The 19,463-nt window shown below is 41.1% G+C and overlaps 1 protein-coding gene across 1 annotated transcript in view; it reads left to right on the top strand.

The window, feature by feature from the left end:
• ICA1 (islet cell autoantigen 1) overlaps nt 1–19,463 on the top strand; it is a 123,833-nt gene that overhangs the window by 89,804 nt on the left and 14,566 nt on the right. Inside the window, exons 6-9 of the mRNA XM_019665295.1 lie at nt 5,918–6,015; nt 7,994–8,046; nt 10,818–10,880; nt 10,993–11,025. Coding sequence (XP_019520840.1) covers nt 5,918–6,015; nt 7,994–8,046; nt 10,818–10,880; nt 10,993–11,025 — 247 coding nt within the window. The remainder of the gene's footprint in view (nt 1–5,917; nt 6,016–7,993; nt 8,047–10,817; nt 10,881–10,992; nt 11,026–19,463) is intronic.

Genomic DNA, 19,463 nt, shown 5'->3' with positions numbered 1-19,463 from the left:
ACATATTTTTATTTGTATATACACACATGCAGTGTAATTTCCAAAGTCCATCTCTTTCCAGGACACTCTGATGCCTTCCCAATATCTATTTTCTCTTATTTAAAAAAATATGATTATATATCTTATTTGTGATTGTGTTTAGTTTTTTCTAATTTTACTCTTCAACTTTTTTGCTCTATCGTGCAATTCAAAAGTGCCTTCTGTCCTAGCTTACTAGTGTTCCTTGTATGGTGTCTCTATAAATTTATAACTGCGTGCACTCAGTGTCCATGGATCGCATAGCTCATACACATCATCATGTCCTCTGCTTTTTATTCCTCATGTGCTACCAATTATAGAAACACAAACATACATACACCCAATTGAATCCAGCATCTTTTAACCATCCCTCACTATTTTGAGCACTTTCATTTCCTTTGAGAGACTATATTTGGCTCCTTCATATACATACAGTGTAATTAATGGGAAGTAGCATAAGAAAATTAAATGTCATAAAGATTAGAGAAAATGTTATCCAACTGTCAAAGTTAAACATTAAAACTGAGGTCATATATGAGGGCTGGCTCCTGGCCTTTTGTCTATGAAATTTGTTTTGCAGAGTAGTTGTGCTTTCATTCAGATGAATGTTGCTCTTGCTTTTTATTTTCCTAATATAGGAAGTAGTAACTCCCATTATTATATTAAGCTGTTTCCTTTCTAAGACACTTTTGCAAGCTCGGTCTGTGTGTTTCCTCTGTCACGCTGATCTTATATATTGTGTGTGCTTCCTGCAACCATTTAAGCATTGATGGAAACTATTAGCGTGTCAGTGCAGCCTTACCCGAGAAAGGTTCCTTAGTTTAAAAACATTCTTTCCTCCACAGAGAACTTTTCAGTTTTATAGGAGGCTGTATTGCTGTTAATAGTAGTGATTTTCATGACCCATTTTAATGACAGATCTCGTGGGTTTAGGGTTTAGAAACAGAATGCTTTGACATTTCATTTCTGGACGTGGATTTGAATGTGGCTTTCATCATCAGACAGTGATTCAAAATAGTTCCATCTGATGGCTGCCTCTCTGTACAGTCGGCCAAGCCTCTTGGATTCACTTTGCCTGAGCAGGTGTTTCTGTCACACAGAAAATGCTGTCACCTCTGACTTACACAATGCTACAGGGTTAAGTGTTTTCAGCTGAGTCGTGGACTTTAATCTAAAGAATTCACCTCCACCCCAGGCCCCAGTGGGGCCTTTTAATCAAACCTTGGGGAGAGCAGTGGTCCACCATGTAGAACATCTTGTGTCTGACAGTCACATCCAGGACCTTATATAAAGGGAGGAAAGGGGACATGATTTGTCCTCCATGATGTTTCAGAGTTCTTTCTAAGCCTCTTTATCTCTTCAATGTGTACCATCTTTGTAAGAAACAAGTTCCATATGTGTTGTGGGGTTTTTTTCTTGCTGTATAGGGGAGTACTTAGTTAGCTTAGTTTGATCAAAAACACTTCCTTACTTTAAGGGATGCCTCTTGAAAATGTTCTAAAATCGATTGTGGTGATGGTTGCACAACTCTGCGACTATTCTAAAAACCATTGAATGATGTACTTAAATGGGTGAATTCTATGGTAGGTGAATATCTCAGTAAAGCTGATATATGTGTGTGTGTGTGTGTGTGTATACACACACATCCCCTTGGTTCAAAATTCTAATATTTAATAAGTTTTAAATGCTCACTATTATTTTTGCCTGGGGTTTTATAAACCTTTTCCTATTACTCCCCTGAGCCTTTGAATTTCCTAGCTAAAGCGTTCTCATGTTTGTAGTTTAACCTTATGTACATTAGTTTATCAACCAGCAAGTACATATTTAGCATCTCTTTTGCACAGCAACAGCCAAATTATTAAAGGGACATTGGTAATAGTAGGAAGAGAGGGGCAATTGTCACAGGAATTATTAATAATAAAACAGCAATTGGAACTGCAGCCATTCTGTTGGTGAAACACAATAGTGACTCTACTGTGATTGTGGTGACAGGGAGCCAACAATTGAGTCCCTGCTAATGGCCTAACAGGGGAAGGGGTTGAAAAGAAGGAAGGAGTGGTTTACATTACAAAGGGATTGTCTGAGAGCTGTTCAAGTGTGGTTATGAGGGGAGGTCAGACTGGAGACAGAAGGGATGATAACCATGGAGCTGTCAAGGGCATCTCAGGGGCTTAAGCAAGCGCTGTGGCCGCTAGACACGGCCGGCTGAGAGCAGACATGTCCTGGCCCTGCCTAGTGCTGATTGATTATAAAGAAATGCAGGGAGAAGATAACTGAGCAAACCAGGAGTCCTGGAGAAGGGTCACAGAATCGAAAAGTGAGTCTTGGAGCCATGGAACCTTGGCTGTAATACTCATGGCTTCACTTTGGCCAGCATTGGATTACCCTTTGGGGGAGTAAAACTGCTTGAAGGGGAGTGCGTGTGTGTGTGTGTGTGTGTGTGTGTGTGTGTGTGTGTGTGTGTGTGTGTGTGAATAAAATGCTTTGATTGGCAGATCTATTGAAAAGAGTAAGTCCCTGACATCTGTTGTACTGCTCCTTATGGTTGCATGTTTCCAAAATACACACACGCACACACATGTTCCCGGCTCTCACCAGATGCTTTTGGGGTATATGATTTTAAAAAATAAAAAAGAATATCTAGACTACAGTCCAGATTCCAATTGCCTCATTTGTTCCCTACTGTTCTTTATAGCATTTCCCCCCTCCACCAAGAATCGTGGATTCCATTGAGTGAGCGTGTGTTAGAGAGACAGAAAGAGCAAAAAAATATGATGAAACTAATGAGGCAAAATGTTAGATAGTGATGAATGTGGGTAAAGGAATGTTCTCCCTGTGTGACCCCTGCTGACTTCTTTATCCCCGTCTCATAAGTCTTGTATGCTTGCCCACTATACCGCAGCAACCAGTGGCATTCTTTGTGCTCCTCAGACAGGCCAAGCTAGTTCCACCTTTAGGCCTTTGCACGCGGGGCCTCCCCTTCCCCTGAGCTGCACATGGCTAGCTACATTTCATTTAGCTCTCAGTTGAAATGTCATTTCCAAGAGAGGACATTCCTGTTAACTGAAGTAATGACCCAACCACTTGCTGCTCCCCTATTTTAATTCTCTTCCTAGACCCATCACTAGCTGATAATTTTGTGTACAAGGCCTGACAATTAAGTTTGTGAACTTGTTGCAATGATGTTGCTAACCTTTTTTGATATCAGAGGGATTATTCATTATGAAGCTGTACCAACTGGACAAACAGTTAACCAAGTTTACTATTTGGAAGTGCTGAAAAGGCTGCATGAAAAAGTTGGACAACCTGAACTTTTCGCCAACAATTCATGGCTCTTGCATCACGACAATGCACCAGCTCACATGGCACTGTCTGTAAGGGAGTTTTTAGCCAGTAAATAATTGTATTGGAACACCCTCCCTACTCACCTGATCTGGCCCCCAATGACTTCTTTCTTTACCTGAAGATACAGGAGATATTAAAAGGAAGACATTTTGATGACATTCAGGACATCAAGGGTAATACAATGACAGCTCTGATGGTCATTCCAGAAAAAGAGTTCCAAAATTGCTTTGAAGGGTAGACTAGGCACTGGCGTCAGTGCGTAACTTCCCAAGGGGAGTACTTCAAAGGTGACCGTAGTGATATTCAGCAATGAGGTATGTAGCACTTTTTCTAGGATGAGTTCACAAACTTAATTGTCTGACCTTGTATCGTGTTCACCAGTATATATCCTCAGCACCCACAAAACAGCATCCAGCACATGCTAGGAGTACAAAAACTTTGTTGACTGAGTGTGCTCATCTAAATGTCTAGAAATAGGGAGTCATTAAAAAGAATAGCAATGTCTTTTGAGGTGTTTTGTTCAAGAAAAGGCTTCAGATCTACAGAGCTGTCATTGTATTACTGTATTACAGGGGACATGTATTCAATGAGAAAACCTTGGCCTTACATTAGAATAATGGTGAATAAATAAAAATTATATATTTTAATTTAATATTAAACATTTAAGATATATAATTTTTTTTTACATTCTCCACCCTAATAAAGAATGTTTTTTATTATGAAATACCTACATAAGTTATATTGGGTTAAGAGGACATCTACTATTTATAAAATATATACATATTTTTATTTGTATATACACACATGCAGTGATTCCAAGTATGTAAATGGTATGAGTACAACAAAAAAGAAAGGAAATATATGAAAATAATAAGTCATTATTTGGGGGGGAAATGAAATTATGAGTAATTTTTCTTTTAAAACATTTCCAAGCATTCTACATATGATTCTATTATTTTTATAATTAAAAAAATGTATTTTTCAAGAGACAAAACACACTACAGGGTAGATATAATCAAATATGAAAACTGTAAATGCATTTTGGAGATGATAGGGCTTTCTTGAATTTAGCGTGCTTATTGCATGAAGCTTTGTGGAAAATAGTGTTAAGTGACCTGGTTTTGCAAAGAATCAATAGGACTTTTGAGGGTGAGCAGACAGGTAGACCTTTCTTCTTTACGAAGCAGAATGAACAAAGGTCGGAAAGGATCAACTAGCACATAGGAAACTATGAGGATACAGGCCTCATCGAATGAGAAGCTCACATATGGGGGTAAGTGGGAAGTGATCTGGAAGAGTAAGATAGGACCACATTTTTAGAAGATCTTTAAAACTGGGCAGAGAGCTTTCGACTAGAAGTGGAAAGAAATAAGGAACTACTATAGGTTCTTGAGGAAAAGGGTCACATGGTGGCCTGGGTGTTTTAGGAAAATTGTTCTGTGCAGGGAGTGAAACAGAGCTGGCATTAGGAGAGTGACACCAGTGTCTGTTTTATCTGGTATCCATAACAGTCACCAAAGTCACACCGCTGTGCTCTGCTGAGACTCCGCCTGCAGACCATCTCCATCCAGCCCTCCAGTCAGTCACCACTAATCAGTCAGAGCTGGCATACGACTCTGATTGCCTTCTTCTGTGCGCACTATCATACTAGAGAAGTGGAAGATGGAAAGAACGGAGGCAACAGAAGAGCCATGCAGGCCCCAAGGATGGACTTTTGTAGTTCTGAGACTAGAAGCTAGAGAAGTACCTTGAGATGTTTCTTTTGTGTTTGTATGTTTGCCTTTTAGTTAGGGCCCAAAATAGAGATCTTTTTGTTTGACTCATGATTCAGTTGCGATAGAAATAGTCTTCGCTTTTTGAGGCTTTGTTAGTGGTATACAGTTTCTAGGCACTTGCTTTCTAAAAAGTTTTTCTTAAATATTTAATAAACCTTAAGAACAGGAATCCCAAGAAATGATGTGCCACAAAAAGACCCTCCCCTTTTAATCTACAAAGATGTATGCGTACGTACCTGCTGTGTCCACTTGTGGGAATTAACTTGTCAGAATACGTTAAGCCCTGTTTTGTTTTGTTTTGTTTTGTTTTTTTAAAGGTTTTGTCTTCTCTTGTTTTTTAAAAGCTGTTTTTAGATTGCAAAATAGCAAACAAAATGAAAAATAAAATGACATTCTCTCATCTTTAGGGGACAAAAATCTTCCCCTCTGTCAGTGTGTGGGCTTCAAACAAGACAGAATGTTTATCTTAGCTGCCTGTTACAGATGGAAAATAAAGTTGGCAATAGCCAAAAGTCCTTCTTTTGAATAACTTATCACAAAAGGGAAAACATAAATCTAGTGGCAAAACAACTCTCCTTTCTAGGCTAGTATTTCTTGGATGGGTCTGAGAACATATAAAATTCCATTTCTGCCCACTTGATTGATTCAAGTTAACCTCTCCAAACCTCTAATTCAAGGTTTGGTTGTTGGGACCAGGTGGCAGTTGAATATGTTATTGACAATCTTTCTTTTTCTTTTGTTCTTTTCTTCCTTTTTATTATCTATGGCTCGTGATCAAGAGCTTACAAGACCCTATGAAAAAATTGGTTGAGAAGGAAGACAGGAAGAAGATCACCCAGCAGGAGAGTGCAGAGACCGCAGCCGAGGGGCCGAGTCAGTAAGTCATGGGCTTCTCCTCTTGACAAAATCTTTCTTCCCCCAGGTAAGGGCAGCGCAGTCCTCGCTGGCCAAGCCTGTCAGGGCCCCAGACCCACGGTGATTGCTCTACTCCCTCACTTCTCAGAGCAGACATATTAAAGTTGAGACCAAACATCCCCAACGCATCTCCCTACTCCACTAGGACTCACCCCAGTAAGAGACCCATTTCTGGGGTACCTAGAAGGGACACACTTGTGGAGGAGTTGAGTGGGGCAGGAAAGGGCAGTGTCCCCACCGCTGCCAGGCTCCCTGCCTTACGTCCTCAGCCACAGCTTCCTTCTGGTCTTTTTTGTTATTATCCCTTACAAGATCCTGTCCTAGGTAGGAAATCCCCCAGCTTTTCTGTCCAAGAAGGAAATAACCGATAAAATTGCCTCATAACTCATATGGGCCTTAGGTGTTATCATACAGAGGTGTTGGGCTTTGACATTTTGTTTTCTGCTCTGCAGAGCTTGTGTTTTCTTCTTTGTGAAGCAGAGAGCAGCTCTGAGTACAGGAAGTGACTGCTCCATCTTCGTTTCTCACCTCTTTACAAAGAAGGCACCTCCAGTCGTTTAAAATACTGAGAAATGTTCAACCTATATGGTGCATGGGTCCTCATCTCACACAGGAAGGAGAAAGTTTAAATGTGAATCTATGTATTTTTCTACTGAGATGTCACCGCCTGCGGAATGGCATTCAACTTGAACAGGCTGACCTAGGAAACCAAAATAGATCACCTTCCCGTGTGCTATACTTTTTCCGCAGAAAAAAATTTAGATGACAATCATATGGTGAAACAGCCTTATGTTTTTACTGTGTTTCCAAATAAGGTTTCTCTATTTTTTTGTCCCACAGGAATATTTGCTGCAAATACTAGCCCTTCTTTTGTTTGTTTGTTTAAAGCAAATGCTAAAAAATTCCTTGAGTGCAGAATGAAGACAAGTTTACACTGTAGGAAGACTGTAGAATGTGACCTCAGTGTAGACAATTGACCATATTGGAAGAACCAGTTTAGCCTATTCCTGGTAATGCTAGCTACCATTTAGTGAGCACCTACTATTTACTAAGCACAATGCCATGTGCTTTATTGATGTTATCCAAACTCATTCTCATGGTAACCCTCCGTGTAATCAGTGTTGGCATTTCCCCATGGTGTGAATGATGGAAGTGAGACCCAGGTTATGGGACTGCCCACTGTCCCTGGTATAGTAAGAGGCAGAGCCTACAATGAACCCTGGCACCTTCTTTTCATCATGTATGTTACTGCAATTGCAATAAAGCATTAGCCTTTACTCAGAAGAGAACCTCCCAAGATTGTCTTGATTATTTTTAATTAATTTTAGATTTCTCCTTTATTTTAGTACTTCATTTTTAAAAACTCAAAGAGTGTAACTCAGTAACTATGTAAAAAGGCAACAAAAATGTAACAAGGAGGGAGACACCCGCTGGGTCTCAGGGTGGTGATGTATTTCTGCCATGATCTTACCCATGTATGGTAAGGGCTGAGTAGGTGACAGTCGTCTGGATTTGAGGGTGTTCCTGCTTTCAGCCTTATGTGATTTAACTAACCTCTTGGGGTGTTCTTTCCTATAACACCAGGAATCAGAGTAAAGACCCGCTTGCACACTGGATTTTTTTCACTATGTTTTTAAAGATAATAACTGTATCTATCTTAGTTATAGCCAACTGCCCATCTAGATAGATATTTACAAAATATGTGCCTTACGATAAAACCAAATTCACATGTTAAAATGCTGCTAACCAACCTTGGAACAGAATAATAAAGCCAGCAAATTTGTTTCTTCTTCAAAAAAATGTATAGCCTGTAAATGACTGTACATTCACTGAGTGAGTGTGTGCGCGTGTGGTAATAGATATTGTACAGAAAATCTGGCTGTATCATAAATATAACATTTTCAGAATTAGACTACTAAGCTTCATTTCTTGATTTTAAGGTTAATTTCACTAGAGGAAGAAAACCTGCACCAGGAATCCTCCAGTTTTAAGAGTAAGTTTTGATTTTTATTTAGAAATGCTTCTGAAATACTACTGCTCAACAGGCAATTCATTCTCTTTTCTTGGCAAACTCCTCCTAGGCCTTTTTTCTTTGCCAATTGAGAAAATTCTGTATTAATTTGTTTCCTAGACTGTCAGTTATAAATTTTCCTAGATCAACAGTGTCAACCCTATAGTGTTATTGAGTGAAGGTGTGTATTTTGAACTAGGAAATAGCATCATTAGTTGCCGCAGCAGCAGCCCGTCTGAGGAGATCCGTAACTGAGACTTGTCAGACGGCTATTTCTTTTACCACAGATGATAACATTTCTGCTATTCCCATTACTAGTTCTAACTGCCATTTGGGCTGTACAGATAGTTTTAATGAGATTACATGGTTCCATCGAGTGAGTTTCGTTTTCATTGTGTTCGTGGGGTGAGTGTTGGTCTTTGTGGGGAACAGATGGGGAGAGCTCAGACACGGTTCTTCCAAGTGATTCCTGAGCCTGTTCTGTAATGAGTGACACCAGGTCCCTCTGGTGTGCCGCCTCTCGTGTGGCCCGAAGAGGGATCAGAGCATTCGTAGATGATACCATGTGCTGTACAGGGCTTGCCAGCTATCCCTGTCTCCTGTCATTCCTGCCAGTTCTTTCTTTGGCGCTTCTTCGCATAAGGAGTAGAGAGAATGGTAAATTGGGGTAGAGCTAGGGTGATGTAATGCTGAACCTTTTGCTGGAACTTGAAATCCTCGGAGATGCAGGGGAAAGTTTTACAGGTGATATGAAGAGAACTAAAATCACCCCAACATTCTGTTCAGCCTGGCCTTTCTGGGGGACATATCCACCTTCGCCCTTTGCTACAGCAGGAAGTCTTTGCAGGAGATGGAAGGAGGCAGAATAGACCCTGGGACTCTCATCCTTTTCCTCCAACCTCTGTTTTTTTTCTGTCTTCATTCCTACTTTTTCAAACATTTTGCTTCACCTGTTTTATTCTCCTCCCACGTTCTGCTTCATTTGCTTTCCCCCCCATCCACCTGTCAACAGAAAAACAACAACACCAACAAAACAACTCTCATTGTTTTGCCTCTCTAGCAACGTTATCTGTTCATGCTTGTATACCTTCATGTGTGCACTTGTGCTTTTGGTCACCAGAAGTTTATTAAGTGCTGTCTCTGTGGCGGGCACAGCACTGGGGTCTGGGCAGATGGTGGTCCACCAGACATATTCAGACCATTCTCGGATGGGACTTACAGTCAAAAGAGAAAGCAGGGGATGATCTAGGAATTCCACAAGTAATTGGGCAAGTCCATCTTCGGTGAGAGCTGCAAGGGTTGTGGGCACACGTGATAAGGAGGCCTCGCCTGTCTAAGGGATCAGGGATCTAGCTAAGTCACGTGCTGTTGCAAGACCTGTCAAAGGGAAAGAAACAGCCTGGGCAAAGATTACGAGTGAGGGAGGACCAGGAGCTGGTCAGAGGGACGATGTTCTAGAGCACGAGGGAGCGGCCGCTGGCAGAAGAAGGCAGAGGCAGGCTGGCCTGAGCTTGCTGGCCGTAAAAGAGCTCTCTGGCTGCTGATCCACACCTTCCAGCCTCAGCATCGCTCAGGTACGAACAGGGTGAGTCATGTTGTGGGAATCTAACTAATCCAATAGAAAAGTTCTAGTTCCTTGGGAAAATGTAAACTCCAGTCCATTATATTTGTGTCTATATAAATCATATATTCACGCAATATGTGACGATACAGGTGTATCAAATTTTCTTTTTCTTTGTGCAATATGTTCACTTGCTTCTGGCGTTTGCATAATATTTGAGACTGTAAACGCTGATCATCTTGTTTTATATGTATACAGAATGAAACCCATTAATATGAAGCGTCATCTTTTATTCTGTGACCTGCAGAAAGTCTAATATACATATGAGCAAACCAAGTTTTAAGGCTGTACTATTGTGTGTGTGTGTGTGTGTGTGTGTGTATTTACACACATGCACCCATGCTTTATTGTTTAGAGCAGTTTTTGGTTCCCAGCAAAACTGGACAGAAGGCACAGATTTCCCACACACCTCCTGCCCACACATGCACAGCCTCCCCCATTATCTACATCCCCAACCAGAGTGGTGCATTTGTTACAAGTGATGAACCAACGCTGATGCATCTTATCACCAAATTCCATAGTTTACATTAGGGTTCACTCTTGGTGTTGTACAGTCTATGGGTTTTGACAAGTATGTAATGACATATATCCACAATTGCAGGATCATACAGAATAACTTTACTGTTCTAAAAACCCCCTGTGGCTTCACCTATTCATCTCTCCCTCCCACCACACCCCTGGCAACCACCCATCTTTTTATTGTCTCCATAGTTTTGCCTTTTCCAGAATGTCGTATAGTTAGAATCATACATTATGTAGGCTTTACAGTTCGGCATTTTTCACTCAGTAGGCTGCCCTTTTATTTTAGCCAGGCCCATATGGCTAAAGTTCATTAGCACCATCAAGTAATAGTCAATTACTTAAGTCACTCATTTGTCTATGGAAAGAGAATTGCTAGATCAGTATCATATATATTTTTTTAAACAAACAAAGCAAAGACTTGGGGCTGGTAACTCAGCACTCATTGAGAGCCAACAGCTGGTGTAAAGCATAGTCTGGGGACCCCTGCTCCCGCCTGAATGAGTTTGTGGAAGCCATTTCTTCCTGAAGATGTTTGCCTTACACTGCAATAGTACATAAACACGCACACCATTCTGAACTGGTGATAACTGATAGCACGTTATATTTACAGCTGAAGAAGGAAAACGTGTTTTATCTGCCTTAGACAAAAACTCTACACATCATGCATGCTCAGGTAATCTAGATTAAAGAAAATGACTCAGTTTTAATAATGTGACTCAAACATCTTACAAAATAAAACTAACTCATGGTTTTGTTTTCTTTTTCCTCCTCTAATGGACTGACAGATGAACTATTTAACATGAAACCTGAGGAAGGTGGTAAGATTTATGCATTTCTTTGAGGTTATAATTTGTTTAATTTTTTAATACTTTTTATACAGGCAGGAAAATGTAATGTTTATCTTTTGAATAGCTTTGCATTCCCAAACAAATTTTTTTAGGTGACTGTCATTTGTCTTTATAAATGACTTTAAATATGCTCAAGCACAAGTTAATACGTGTGCCTCTGCCATCCTTACTATAATGAATTTCACAGTGTTCAAACTACTAAAGGTAAAAGTTGTGATGTTGAGGGCCGGCCGAGTGGCACAGTTGGTTAAGAGCTCGCTCAAGAGTTTGAGCTCTGAGCAACAGCGGTTCGAGTCCAGCCCGAGCTGAGCAGCCGCTGAGCTGCCAACAGGTAGCAGGATGGCTCAGCTAAAAAAAAAAAAAAAAGTTGTGATGTCAAAGGTTGTGTGTTACAGTAGAAAAAACATGGCTTTCAAAATCAGACAGGCCTGGATTTAAACACTGGTTCCACCATAAATTATCTATATGGCCTTAAGTAATTTGCGTCATACTTAAACTCTCTCAGCCTCAGTTCTCATTTGTAAAATGGAACCAGTAACAACAGTCTTGTTGGGTTATTGTCCGGATTCGAGATCATGTATGTAAATGGCCTTTCATGGTCTCTGACATAGAGAAACTCTTCAAATGGTAAGCAGTTGAGATAGTAGGACTATAAATGTTGTTCTGGTGGTAAGCTATGCTGCATCTCCATTTAACCTTAGTTAAATGCAGAAGGAGAGTTTGCTGGCTAGGGCCCACACCCAACTTCCTCAGACCTAAAATCATTTACTGAATAACCCTCCAAATGAGAATCCAGAGCCATGGATTTGTATGAGATGTGCATTGTCTTAAGTAATCCCCAGAAAGTGAGTGAGTTCAACCTGATCATAACCTTTGCTCTCCATCCTCCAAGGGTTTACCTCTAATGATTTACCAGGAGTCCAAAATACCCCTGAGATTCTGAGCTGACCTCTAGAGTCCCCCTTTCCCTGGGTGGCTGGCACACAGTCTTCCTTGGAGACCAGATTTCTTACAGGACTGGCAATGATCCAAGGTCATCCTATAGGCTCCAGTTAACGAGAGCCAATGACTTTCTTGATTCATTCTGTGCTTGATTTAGCTTTAATTCCCAGAGTGTGAGAGAAAGAAAATCTAGAAAACAGAGGGCATTGGTTAAAGGTTTTTTTTTTTTTCAAAAATGGAAAGGCAGCAGACCTCAGGCATTAAGTTTCTAGGGCTTAGGAATATAAACTTGAGGGCAGAAGCCTGCTCTCCTTATTAATTTCTTGTTCCATGCAGCACACTGTGTACTATTTCATGAATGTCCATGTGTATTTTATCAGGATGACTGCTTATTTATGAATACTGAAGTCATACCAGGCTATAAAAAGTAACAAGCAAGTAGTTAATGCAGACTGCCATTCCGTGTCCTCCATTTTTGTAAAGAACTTGTCCTTCTTGGTGTAAGGATAGAGTATTTTGATGGAATAAAGGTTTTTTGTTTTTTTACAAATTATTTTTTGGAAGAGGAAATATTTCGGTTTTACACAGATGAGCTTAAAGGCTATAATATAATAAGCACTAGTATAAGCACCATAACCTAGTTTTAGCAAGTCTTAACATTCAACTAATATTTTTATAGTCATACATATGCTTCAACTTATTTTGATAGGAAGATTGTTATTTCTCCTATGCCCAACTGCTTGTGTATGCAGTTTGCTCTTTGATTTTATTATTTCCTATTTAATTTATTTTTTGTTAAAGATAATTTTTGAATAGGTGGTATATTCACATTGGTACAAAAAAAACCCAAAATGATAAAATGTATGCAGTAAAAACCTCTCATTCCCACTCCTGCCCCCCACTCTCCTCTCTATTCCAACATGGCCCCCACCCCACCCCACCCCGGCGTATCCTTCTAGCATTATTTTTACATAGACACATGCAAATATGAGTCTATATTCTCAGATTTCCCCCTTCTTACAAAAAAAAGGTTTTGGTTTTGGATTTTGTTTAACTTAGTAATAACGGTGCATACAACATAACCCAGTAACCATGCGTTTCTTCGCAGAATTAAATCAGAAATGCTACTAACTGAGATACATGCTTCCTTTCAAAAACTTCCTCCAAAGCATCTGCCAAGATACATTGGAATAAGATTGATATCTTCCTACTTATTTAAAACAACTTGTGCCTCCTTGATTTATAGTTACAGTCTTTGTTTCATAGAACAGCAGTTCATATCCTTTTCTTGAGCGCTCAATTTAACTCTAAAGAGAGATGAATGTACTCTTTCCCAAAATGTGTATTTTTTCGTCAGGCAGAAAAATTGATTTACAGATTTTCTCAGTTAAATGCAATGTCACATAATTTCTCCCTTCCCTTTATCACTGCCAACCCACAAAGCCCTTCTTTAGGCACAAGCCATGCTGTCCCCCTATCTACCTCTTCTCTGTTGGCAACCCCCAGGGTAGCATCAACTTAAAAATTAACATGGCCACGGATATAAAAAATATGCTCTCGGTGCACAGAGAACTTGGGATGACTGACGAAAAGAACACTCAATTAATTAGTTGACTTCCAAATAGATGCCCTTCGGAAAACTGCCAGAAGGCCCAAATGCTGAATTAAAACACTGATTATAATATGCAAGACATTAAACAATCAAAAAATAAAAAGAGCTTAATCCAGGGATGGCTGACTCTATAGGACTTGGGGCTATGAGCTCTAGCACCCTGCTGCTTGGGGGCCGGCTCACTCCCAGTGGTAATTCTGTCAGACAAGTTACCGCTAAGCTATGGAATAATGTCATCAGAAAGCAGACTGCTCGTGACAACCGCAAGGAGATAATTCTCCAGGAGCTATTGCCCAGAAATTTACTCTGATTCAGTGCATAATGAAATTTGTTTTCCCCTCCTCAATAGATAATGGAATGGAAGACCAATATTTGGCCAGGTTATAAAAATGTCAGGGAAAAAGAAACTGAGTGACATTTTGAGATACTCGAAAGTGGCCCTGAAATCACCTTGTGACCCACATGTAACAATTCCAACCTCAGTTCACGAGTTAAAACATGTAGAAGTCTTTGTGTCCCTCTACATTGGACCCCCCAAAATAATCATTAGATAACTGAACAGAGAAAGGTGGGTTAAACAAAAGAGAGTTAGATGAATTCAGCTCATCTAAATCTCATCACTCAGCCTTACTAAAAAGATGCCTCTCTAGGACAAGACTAAATGAACCAATTTTTGAAAATTTTAGTTGTCCATATTAACACTTTAAGCATTTGTCTTCTGCTATTTCCTTCGTTACTACTTCCAGACTTGAGGCTCTAAATCCTGGCCAAACATCAGAATGACTGAGAAGCTCATTCAGTAAGTCCTAGAGGTCTGGGTGAGAACATTTAGTCCATAGCAGTAATACAGATTTCTATCCCTGCACCCAGGCTTCCCCGAGTCATTTGGAACCTTCTCCTGCAGCTCTCCATATAGAGCTGACTAGGAATCTGATTGCTTTCTCACGGGCAATGTGACAAATACTAAGCTCATTACCTTTTCACATAAACTTTCTCTTCTCCCTGTCTCCACCAGCATCCTCAGGTGAACTGCTATAAAATAATAGTGCACTTTCAAAACCAAAAACTGTTCTTACTTGATCACCATATAGTGTTCTATGTAGATTTACCCCTTCCCCAGGTGTCAAGTTTTTCAGTAAGATTGCTTGCTTGTGAAGATCTAGGGCTAAATGGAGGAGCAGGCTGACTGGTCACCTACAAGTATTTGAGTTACCTGTACAGGGTCTAGCACTGTTAGGGGTTTTTTTGGGAGGAAGGGTTGTTTTTTTCTTTTTTGTTTGGTTGTGTGTGTGTTTCTTTCTAAGAGAGTGGGTAGGAATGGATCACCCCCCTCCCCCATCTGTTCTTATTATTATCTATGTCTTTTCCACCAGAAGGGAGTTTTTAGAAGCAGTATTCTTGAATTCCAAGCAAGTACACATTGTTACCAGAGCCTTTTCTAATGAAGAATGTTTTTCTTTTTAGACATTTTTTGTGAGGTGATTTTCTACCCATCTTCCCCCACCCCGCCCCCATACTGTCTTTCGGGTGATGTGAGGATAGTGTTGTTATTTGGGGTTTTTCGTGTGTGTGGCAAGTGTGTGGCCTTTACAGTTAGTCATAATGATGAGAGTGGGGACCAGGGAGAAAACCAGAGCAAGAGTCTTCCTGTTTCGCACATAGATGAAGGTAACTTGTGTGACATTTATCTTTTTGTTTTCCTGTACTCTCATTTTTGGTTGATGTAGTTATGTTTCCATCCTCTGTGTTCTTCAATTTATGCTGAGGTCATGAAACAGTGTGATTTAAAAAAAAAAAATCACCTGAGTGGGCTGCCATCAGTTCCCACAGTTTTCTGTAACTCAGGCTCTGTTTGAACTTGAGAGAGCTTCCTCTGTAGGTCAGTTTTCACTCATTGAAAGCTCACTGGGTCCGAATCCGTTAGAGCTCATTGGTTCAGGGTCAGCTTTCCTAAGGAATGTTTTCCCAGGAGCACAAGGTTTTTATTTTGGAACGCTTGAGCAGTGCAGGGCAAACATGCTGAGTGGTTTTGCCATCTCTGCCATTCTGCTGAGCTTTGCCTGGCTGCCAGTGGCATCAGCTGACCCTCAAAACTACAAAAGCTTCAATATGAGTTTATATATAAGATCCTTAATAGGCTCTGAAGTGAAAGCCGTGTGCTGCACTGAGAAAACATCTTGACCTTGTGAACCAGGGGCCCCCAGACAGATAATCTGTAACTAATAAATGATCTGATCTTGGGCAAGTGTCTCTTTTTTTTTTTTAATCTGTAAAATGAGTGAGAGGAGGCGATCTCTAAGATCCCTTTCAGTTGAGTATAATCCTTTTCTTTGGGCATCACAATGGGAGAAAACCAGACAGGAAGGCAGGAAAGCCTGTTTGAGAAATGGCAAGCTGAGGAGTTTTGCCAAATTGTAAGCAGTGTTGGTGAAAGGTTTGCACTAGAACTTGACTGTAGAGCTCCTAATTACCACTGCAAAGGGTGTTACTTTACTCAGTAGTCAGAGGGAGCCATTGAAGGTTTTTGAGTAAGGGAGTAATAATCTCACAGCTCACAAGGCAATGGGCAGGTGCCTTTTATGGCTCGCCAGTGGGCAAACCCTGAACGGGCCCTGGGTAAGGAATTTGTTATCAGAATTTTAAAAAAATTGGAGTTGGAGATGGAAATTTGAGACTCTTCTCAAGTGGGATGAGAACCATGAGAATAAATAAGATCATCTATAGAGAACTAAGGAAGGGAGATATGAGAGCTTAGGAGGAAACCTTAAGGGCAGCAAGGAAGATATTGTCAAGAAGCTAGGAGGACATCCAAGAGAGTGGCTTTGTGGGGACTCCCAGGAGATGACAGCATTTCCAGAGTGGACAACAGTTCAAAGAGCTACAGAGGGGGAGGCCTGAGAAAAGGGGGCTGGAATTGGCCATGACAGTCACCGTCAAGAGGCCACTTCAATGTGTGGTGGGGGCAGGAACTTGATTCCAGGCAGCCAAAAAGAGAGAGATGGCCAAGGAGAGAGGGTGGCTGTGGAAGGAAGAAGAAACCAGGCCAGTATCATGAAGGGAGGTGCAGGGGGAGACAGCCATATCCAGTGAAGACTGACTGTTGCTGGAATGCGCACACCTCTTCTGAGGTCACAGAGAAGAAGCCTTGGAGAATGAAAAACTACAGACCCTGGAGCTGAATAGTGGTGGGAGCAGAGCAGGAAGGAGAGGGAGAGCGCAGAGAGGACTAATCTTAGAAAGGAAGGGAGAATGCATGAAGGGCCATAGAGTTGGAGGCTGAGAGGTGAGAATTTGAGTATGTCATGGCTGTTGGTCTTTATTTTCATAGTGATGTCTGTGGTTGGGTTATGTGATGTGAAAATAAATGTGGAGAGCTAAGAGCGTTCAAGACCATGAAGGGGGCTTCTAGTAGTATCTGTGGGTTTGGCACCTGAGCGTGCCACAAACTTGGTTCATCCTTTAAGACTAATGCACGATAGGATGCCATAACTCAGAAGCAATGCTAGCCTGTCCAATGGGTAGAAGCTCGATCCAGTTCTGTGGCTCTTCCCAGGGCTTCTCTCAAAGAGCTTATCCTACGTCTGTGTGCGCCCTCATTTTCTCACAGTTGAGATGAATTATTTCCAACGAAAAGGATAATGTGGCTCTTCAGAGCCAACTGACTCGTGTTATTTTTCAAGTCTCGACTTGTCTGGCTACAGACGTAAACCTGTCCTTCTCTGCTTGTAATTAAGTTTTCTTACAAGTGATGTATAGTAATCTCAAGCATCTTAATTATCAGGGCAATAATTGGGAGGTTCCCCTGTTTTCTGGTTCAAGTCAGTGCCAGTTTCATTCCTTTAGCTAAGTAATAAGTTCTCTTAGAAGAGAAAATGTCCACTGTGCAGCCTGCTTTCACTGTTCCATAACCAGGACACTAAACGGCCAAATTCAACGGTAAACCTCAGACTCTCTTCAGAACTAGTGCTAGACAATATTATCATCATCACTATGGGCTCCTTTTCTCACTTCTATCACTAAGTGTGAATTTGATAGGATACAATATTAGTCAGGACTCTTTTGGTTGGAAATAATGGAACCCTTCTCTAAATAGCTTAGCTTTAAAATTAAAAAGAAAAGAAAAGAATGTATTGGATATTAGTCCATGTAACTGGGGACACACAGTGGTGTATCGGCTCCCAGCAAGGCTAGATCCAGGGTCTTGGATAGTCAGGATTCTCTCTCTAACTCCTGATGCTGTTTTTCTTTATATTTATCCCCATCATCACTGGGGGCCTCACAACTGCATCTTTAGAGCCCCAAAGAAAGAGAGAAGATCTTCCCTCCAGCTTCTATACAACAAACTCAGGGAAGCCCTCTGGCATGTTGACCCCCCCCTCCACCCCCGCCCCAGTCAGTCACCATGGCCTGAGAAATGAAGGACTCTGGCCAGCTGAAGTCACCATGTCTGCCTGGGATGAGGGGAGATGAGACATCTTAAGCGGTGTCTCACTAGGATCACGTGGAGAAGGTGTTTCCCCAAAGGGAAAACTGAAAAAGAGGAGGAAAGGGACGTTAACATACCAAAACACACAAAAGTCCCCTCTAAATATCATCCACCACACAAAACTTCAACAGTAAAAACATAGAACTTTTCCAGTCTATGATTATTTTTGGAAGGCTCCAAGTTTATTATTTGCTGTTGCTAACGTTAGTCATGGTCTTCCCCAGATTGACATCGAAATGAAAGCAGCGACACCTCCCCCAGGGTTGGACTGAGCAGAGGGCTGTAAAGTGACTTCAGGAGGTTTATTTAAAATCACCCATTCCCATAGGGTCTACATATTGATTTGAATGGGCTCCAGTAACACAGGTTTGGTTCAGCAGCCATCTGGTTTCAGTCAGGCCAGGAAGTAAACCATGAGAAAAGGTTTGGGCTCTTCAGTCCCAACTGAAAGTAGGAAGTACAGATATTTGTGAAGTTCATATATGTAAAAAAGATGATGCCGAGAGAGACTGAGAGGGGGAGGGCAGATGCACAGATGCAGGTTGATGGACACACCCGGTCACAGCCAGGTTCCTTCCTTTCTTTGCAGAGAGGGCCTCTCTCACCTGCCCTGCCCTGCCCTGCCCACCATGCCCAGGCCGAGGTGGCTCTGCACTACCCTTCTACTACAGACCTGCCTCGGAAGCCTGTTTAATAAAACGCCATTTCCCCCCTCTTCTCACCACCACACCTCCAAGCTACATCTCAGTGCAAATTTCTGTGATAACACAAACAATAAGAATGCTTAAATTAGACGGTTGTCTTGGTAAAGTGGTATTTTGCCCCTATTTTTAAACCACAGTGATATGAGAGTGACTGGACTCCTCCCCTCCTTGATTTATAGCCACTCCACTCAGCACATCAAAAATCCCCTCACTCTGTAGATCTTTATAAAAACTCTGGTTGAAAATAGATCCAGTAAAGCTAACCGAGATAGCTTTATTTAAAAAGAAAAGAGCCTTCACTTACTAATTATCTCATATATTTGAGGAAATCCTGTTAATCTCACTTAATATGACAGGATCAGAATTGCAGTGTAGCTCCGAGAAAATATAAATCATGATTGTGCCTTCTCTTAATGATTTACAACAAAAATGTTTGTTAAGTGGCAGTTTCCAAGTGGTGATTAGATACCGCAACAATCCCAGACCATCAGCCCTTGGTTTTCAAAATACATAGAAAACTCAATGAAAGGCCTTGTTCCAGGATTTCTGACAGTGATACCCCAATTCTACTTGTATTCCCTGTTCAGTATGTTGTCTGTGTTCATATTGTAAGAGGGGATCTCTTCCTTAAAGTCTTCCTTCTGTGGCGGCAGTGAGGTTTAAG

The sequence above is a fragment of the Hipposideros armiger genome, unplaced genomic scaffold (assembly GCF_001890085.2).
Source record: "Hipposideros armiger isolate ML-2016 unplaced genomic scaffold, ASM189008v1 scaffold_438, whole genome shotgun sequence".
NCBI classification, from domain to species: domain Eukaryota; kingdom Metazoa; phylum Chordata; class Mammalia; order Chiroptera; family Hipposideridae; genus Hipposideros; species Hipposideros armiger.
Note: the sequence above shows the minus strand (reverse complement) of the source record. Positions and strands in the feature narration are given on the sequence as shown.